We start from the raw sequence: 6955 nt of genomic DNA on the forward strand, positions 1-6955 counted from the left end.
TCAAACAACAACATCAATGTACCCAACGAATCTCCTGTGTTTAAAGATGTTATGGTGGAGAAGTTCGTACAATACAATTTGCAGTGAATAGAACTCAATATAGCATGGGATACTTTCTAGCAAATGGTATTTATCCAAACTGGGCGACGCTTGTGAAGACCATCCCAAGGCCACAAGATCATAAAAGAAAATTATTTGCTCAACATCAAGAAGTAGTAAGAAAGGATGTGGAACGCGCATTTGGAGTGCTTAAATCTTAGTTTGTGATTGTAGTGGTCTTGGGCATGATTGGAGTCGGACACAATCAAACATATATTATATGTGTGCATCATATTGCATAACATTTCATGATCCAAAATATCATTACCAACTTCAAGCGGACTATGTGAAACATTTTTAGGAATGTTTTGGACACGATAATTAGCAAAGTTATTTATTGTTTTAATTATATAATTTTTATTATTTTAATTATTATCTTTTATGTTGTGCTATTTGTGTAAAGTTAGTTACTTTCATCATTTTAAATAAAATATAATTTAATTATGTATATATTTATATTAGATTTTTTATTTTAAAAGTTTAATTAATTAATAAAATAATATACATATAAATTAATAAAGTTGTTAATAAAAAAGTTATTAATAAATTTATTAGTTAAGAGTTGCTTATATTAAAAAAAAGTAAAAATGAGTTATGTATACATACAAATCCCATTAAAAATATTTTTGGAGTTATTGCAATGTAGATGCTCTATCTGCATGGATCAAACACCCACAATGTACTACTCTCGTTTTCTCATCCTTTGATAAGTCCTCTTCAATCAAGAAAATTAAACCTTAAACTCATTTTACCAGGTTATTTAAACTTCTTTAAAAAAAAAAACCTTAAATAGGATTTCACATTTAAGTAGCGTTCTGACTTTTTTAAAATCTAAAAATGCTTTAAAGTAGATATTAAAGATAAAAACTTCAAAATTATTGTTTTTGAAAATATTACCAAGGTTTTAAACTTAGGAGTTACTTTATCATGACGTTATTCATATCATAACTTATAGACATTACAACTCATGTTTAACTCGCTCGTAAGTAAATATAGAGAAGTCTCTTCATTTTATTTATAGGCTTAATGGCATTTTTTGTCATCTATCTTTCATCTTTTCAAATATGTTGTCACCAAACTATGAAATTTACACATTTTACCACTCCTCATTTTTTGCAAATTTTGCCACACAAGTACACAACTTTCAAAGTATCAAGCATTTTCCCCCCTATATTATAATTATGCATTTAAAAAAAAAAATAGGCGGTAAAATGTGCAAAATTATGGAAGTTATGCCATAATGTGCAAAATTTAGAAAGTTGAATGACAAAATGTTGAACTTTTAATTTGGTTGCAAAATTCACGAAATTGTAAAGGGTGGATGCCAAAAAGTGCAACTAAGCCTTTTTCTTATATATATATATATATATATATGGACACATAATACAGGAACAGGGAAAGAAACCATTCCAGCTACATTAAAAGGTCTACTTAAGGATGGGTTTGTGCTTCGGTAATAGTTACGCAGCCAATACAGAATCATGTTCTCTGGCAAGTCAACCTTTGACAAAAATCAGTAGTCATATGAACCAAAATTAATATTATAATCTTTGGTCTGAATAAATCTCCCTCGATGTGTTCAACATGCAAAACCAGGATTTTGAACTTAAACTCAACAGTGTCATACTTGAAACGATGTAAGATCCAGAGACAGGCTGAAACCAGAGGCCATGGGACATAGAAAAAGACCTGGCTTATTTTAAACCAAAAGGCAATTTGCAATAACAAGAGCAGCAAGAGAGCATTTATTCCACTTCAGACAGTGCATAAGCAGCAATATCAAGCTTTCATAGACTGTCCTGCTTTTACCAAATCTTCAAGTGCCTTAAAGATCTGCGCCTCGGACAAGCCTTCCAATTTGATGCCTTTCTCAACACCCAAATCTAGAATTATGGAACAAATTATAGGAAATCAGGGTCCATCACAAAGAGATTTTGAAAAAGATGCAAATAAAAAAAAAAAAAGATACCTTAACAAGATATAATCAGAAAGGCATGTCAAAGATGGACAATATTAAGTCAGTTTGGATGAATTTCTCAACAAAAGAAGAAAATAAAATGAATCAAACAATTCGCATAAGTTGAGATTAACTTGTGAATATCAAGTATTTTAGAAGCTGTCTCGTCTAACTTTTCCACAAGCATCCCTTTATAAACTAGAATTCTTGCCTTGGAAATGTTTTTAATAGTTGAGTCTTACAATTGAAAAGCTCCCATAAGCTAGAAGCTAATCAACATTAGATCATTATATGTAACTTTCGGGCCTTTCTTAAAGCAAGTACAATATACATTTTCCTTATTTTAGATTCTCCCCTCCTGAGAAATTTGTCAAGCATACCTATTTTGTTTACATTTACATAAGAAAGCATGTTGACCAAATATTTTTTAAAAACGATAACATAATTTCTTTCAGCAGTAATCTAGAAGTGCACAATAGGAGGGTATTTCTTACAACTAAATAAAAGCAAGTAAAGTTATTGTGTTTGAGTATCAATTATGCCCAAAAAATGAAGCACCCTATAGATTGCAGAAGGCATGAACCTCATCCCCATGAAATTATTCTCTTGCAATCCAGATATATTAATGCAATATTTAATACATGGATGGATTCAGTAGGCTAAGATTTCACCTATACATATTCAACACCTGTACAGTTGAATTTTCAGCCACATTATATGATTTGTGTGCAAGAAAGAAGCATAATTTTGCTTTTGGATAACAGTCAAAATTGGGATACTATTAAAATTTACTTTCTACTGGCAACTAATACTATTATTTTTTCATAACTTTGCAGCCCCACCTAATACTATTTTTTTCATAACTTTGCAGCCCCAGATATGAAATTAAGGGGACAATGCAGATTAACCAATTTTCTGTCTAAGTGTATTGATGTCAATTTATAAATCCTTAGTTCCTATTATAAAAACTAGGGCAGGAAAGGGTTGGTAATGGTGATACAGAATGTGAATGCAATACACAAGGTCAAATTCAAATGTAAAAGATAAAGAATTAAATTTAAGATGGTTGTACCATATCTTGCCCATAATTGGGGTTCAACTCCACTGCACTCACGGATTAATATGGGCAATTTTGGGTTCAATGTCTTTAGTTCCTTATAATTCCTTTCCACAAAAGCCCTGAGATATCAAAAAAGAATAAGAACTCATATATATTCAAATACATATGGCATGTAAGTATAACTAAGCAACCAAGCAATATACAGAAATAATAAATAATGCTGAGAAATTTCAGCCCAAAGAAAGGTAAAATATCTGTTTATAACCTTGTGGCTGAGCTTGCAGGTGATGACTGGCACATCAAAAACCTAAGTTCTTTTATGTTTTTCAAAAGATTTCCTCTCCAAGCCATTGCTTCCCTAGATCAAAGTTATAATATTTGTGAGATTTTACCTCATCACAAGGCAGAGAAAAAAAAGGTGTAGCCTAACAATGCTACTGCTACCACTTGAAGTAGTATAAATGAAAAAGCAGGTGTTCAAATGAAATCTTATTCCACAATAACTTTGTAGAATGTTCCCAAATATGAAAAGTGCAGTAAATATAAAAGTATTGCATGTCTAAACTACAAATAGTTGACAACAGGTAAAAAGGCCCAAAAAGATATTTACTTGTTTTGGGAGACATTTTTGCACTGTTTTCAATTGCACATAAATGTAAATGCTTACATGCCAAGATTATGTAGAGTGAAACTGAAAACAATAACACTCCAAAAGCAATAGCATTATAAACTATCTAGAAGAAATTCAAGCCAATGGTGTCTGAAAATGTGTTCACCGACTTTTCAAAAATTATTTTCATTTTAGCCCAACCCATATTCAGTCTTCTTCCATTACGCAAGTAGCACTTAACACTAGGAACTAGAGAAGTTTTAAACCTCCAATTACGGCAACTTGTTTGCAAGAATTCTAAAACCATGAGAGAAAAACTTCATCTTCCAAGAACATTGCAGTCTATACATAGTTGTCTAGTTGATATGAATATTCTTTAAATATGAATCACATCATAAGTAAATTAACTTAGCTGCAAAAATAGAATACTTACAGCCAAAAAAATCAACATTTTTTTCAAAAAAAGGGGGTACGGGGAACTGTTAATTCTAAACAGGAGTTAAGAAAAAAAAAAACTTGAGCATTTAAGAAATTATAGCTGACAAAATTTTAATTGGAAACTCCACAGATTTAGATAAATCCTGGAAGTATGACATTGAGCAATTTTATTCTTACCTTCTAAAAGAACAAGCCAAAGCCACTTGGATTTTGAAATGTTTTTAGAAGCCCCTTATGCAGAATATTTTCAGCATTTGGATACAAAAGCAGAAAAACTCCTTTTGAATTGTAGAAGCCATTTGGGTGCAATTTACAAAAGTTCATTTCATTGGTAACATTACAAGGTAAGGAAAACAAATACTCTTAATATTTCAGGGCTATATTTTGGCAAAAAAACCACTTAAGAAACCAAGCCATATCCCAGTAGATGAAGTCCCCAACATAAATCAAAACCCCATTTTCTAGGAGAAAGTCCCTTCATCGTGAAACAAAACCCCATTTTCATCACTATCTAAAACTAAAACGAAACCTTCAAAGCACTTCCTTCCAGACTCGATTCAAAAATTACCAGCATTTAGAATAATAGTATTCTTTCCGTAGTTATCTCCTCCGATTTCCCCCATCTTTTCCCAAAAAACTGAACCCAAAGATTAGAGATCCGCATGATACAAACCCCAACAGCCATAACCACAACCAAAACAATAACATTAACAAGCTGTTTAACCAACGCAATGGAGGACGAATTTGATTTGGCAGCAGAACCAAATTAGTTGGGATTTCAAACTCACTGGAAATTCAAATGAAAAATTGAGGAGCAAGAACGAAAAGGTTTTGTTATTCGAAAATTTTGTGAGAAACGATACGGAAACGAACAAAGCAGGACCAAATGGAGGACTTACCAGGTTGCACGGACGGAGACGAGAAAGAGAGGTTGTGGTGAGGTGCGATTCGGGACCAAATTGAGGACTTACCATGCCAATATATTATAGAAATTAATTATTCTTATTATTTTATATAGCCGTGAATTACATCACAGCTACTGAAGTTTTATAAAATTATACAAACACCCCTTTTTCTTTATCCACTACTAAACTAACCCCTCTAATTATTTTTGTTTTGAAAAAATGTCACTGACACTTTTTTATACTCTTTTTGTAATTTATTGAAAATTATTCATTTTAATAACTCTTACATCTCATCCAATCATCTTCTCTTCTGAGTTAGATGTAGGACTCGTCAAAATTAATCATTTTTAATAAATTTTAATCCATTAAAAAAAGAATATTACAAAGATATATAAATCCTTACCTATTTGAAGGGACCAACTTCATACAAAGAGGTTCAGCAATCTTTAGAGTGCAGCATTGTGGTAAAAAAAGTTTTGTTACAACATGACAGTTCGTTGTCATAGTTAAGTGTGTCTTCTTTTCTTCAAAAATTTACTCGTTTCTTAGATCAAAACAATTGATTATCATTGAGTAAAGGAGATATCAATGGTTGAAACTTGAAACATAACCACCAAGATACTCAAAGCAATCATTTTTTTCCGCCCAAATGAAGGGTATCTTTGTAATTTTTTGAAGCTACAATATGCATTTAATTGTGAGGTAGCATCTCTCTCTTGCTGCACATTTACAATAATTTAAAAAAAAACATGATTTTAGGAATTTGAAAAAAAACATGATCTTAGGAATTTGATAAGTCATCTAGTTTTTTACTTATAAAGAGATTAATAAAATTGAAGATTAAATGTAACTTTTGTTCTTATATTTTTTTTAAATCCGCAATTTTGATTTCCTTATTTTAAAATTGAAACATTTAGTTCTCTTATTTTTTTAAATTTAAAGTTTAATTCTCTTATTTTAAAATAGAGACATTTAGTTTTCTATTTTTGAAAAATTTTAATTTTGATCCTTCCTTCAAACTGAAAGCATTAATTATTAAGAGATTAATATTAATTATGATATAGGTTAAACAAATTATCTGGTTGTATAACTAAATTTGAGTCATATTAAGTTAATTTCTTATGGATGAAGGCTTTTAGAATTTGATAAATGGACTAAAATTATGGATTTTATAAAACTAAAGGATTAAATGTCTCTATTTTAAAATAGGAAGACTAAAATTATGAAATTTAAAAATAAAAAAAAGACTAAATGTTTCTATTTTAAAATAAAAAGACTAAAATTACATATTTTTATAAATAGGAGGATTAAAATTACATTTAAGCCTAAATTATTAGTAAAAATATATTGGAAGATAAGAAGAGACCATTTTAGTTTTTTTAAAAACCTTAATCCCCACGTTAGTTATTCTAATCAATTTTCATATAAATTCAAATGTCACCATATCGGTTAACAAATATAAATATCATATAAATGAAAGAAAAGAGAGTATATTACTACGATCTTTGGTTTAAAAATTTCTATGAACATTCTAAGATTAAAAAGCAGTCACTAAAGTTTTGATTCTAATTTTTAATATCAATTAACATATACACTTAAAATGAATTTAGTTTAAATATTTTCATAAACTCACAGCTAATTAAAAAAATGACAAATTCACTTTTGATGCAGTTCAAAAATTGTAATATATTAACACTTTAAATAAAGTCTTGACATTTTTTTTTCCTACCCAGGAATATTTTAGACGACTTTTACCATGTATTGAGTTTTTCTGATTGTGTGTGGCAAGCATTGCCTAGCTAGCTGATCCTTTATTATGTGTTTGGATGAGGAATTTAAAGATTTGTAGAAAATTTAAATTCACAGCATTTTGATTGCTTTGATTT

The 6955-nt window shown here is 29.9% G+C and overlaps 1 protein-coding gene across 1 annotated transcript; it reads right to left on the bottom strand.

The window, feature by feature from the left end:
• Positions 1-1487: 1487 nt before the first annotated feature.
• Positions 1488-5143, bottom strand: LOC114409794 (NADH dehydrogenase [ubiquinone] 1 alpha subcomplex subunit 2-like). The gene is made up of 5 exons (XM_028373386.1): positions 5064-5143; positions 3382-3474; positions 3129-3235; positions 1874-1982; positions 1488-1842 (listed from the first exon to the last, which is right to left on the bottom strand). The coding sequence occupies exons 2-4, from the start codon at positions 3465-3467 to the stop codon at positions 1879-1881; spliced, it is 297 nt and encodes a 98-aa protein (XP_028229187.1). The 5' UTR covers positions 3468-3474; positions 5064-5143; the 3' UTR covers positions 1488-1842; positions 1874-1878.
• Positions 5144-6955: the final 1812 nt, after the last annotated feature.

This window comes from Glycine soja, chromosome 4, assembly GCF_004193775.1.
Source record: "Glycine soja cultivar W05 chromosome 4, ASM419377v2, whole genome shotgun sequence".
NCBI classification, from domain to species: Eukaryota; Viridiplantae; Streptophyta; class Magnoliopsida; order Fabales; family Fabaceae; genus Glycine; species Glycine soja.

Coding starts and splice junctions, on each gene's coding strand:
- LOC114409794 (XM_028373386.1), bottom strand. CDS start 3,467: ATGGCTTGGAGAGGAAATCTTTTGAAAAACATAAAAGAACTTAGGTTT. Junction 3,236..3,381: donor CCTGCAAGCTCAGCCACAAG/GTTATAAACAGA, acceptor TTGATATCTCAG/GGCTTTTGTGGAAAGGAATT. Junction 1,983..3,128: donor CCAATTATGGGCAAGATATG/GTACAACCATCT, acceptor CCATAATTCTAG/ATTTGGGTGTTGAGAAAGGC.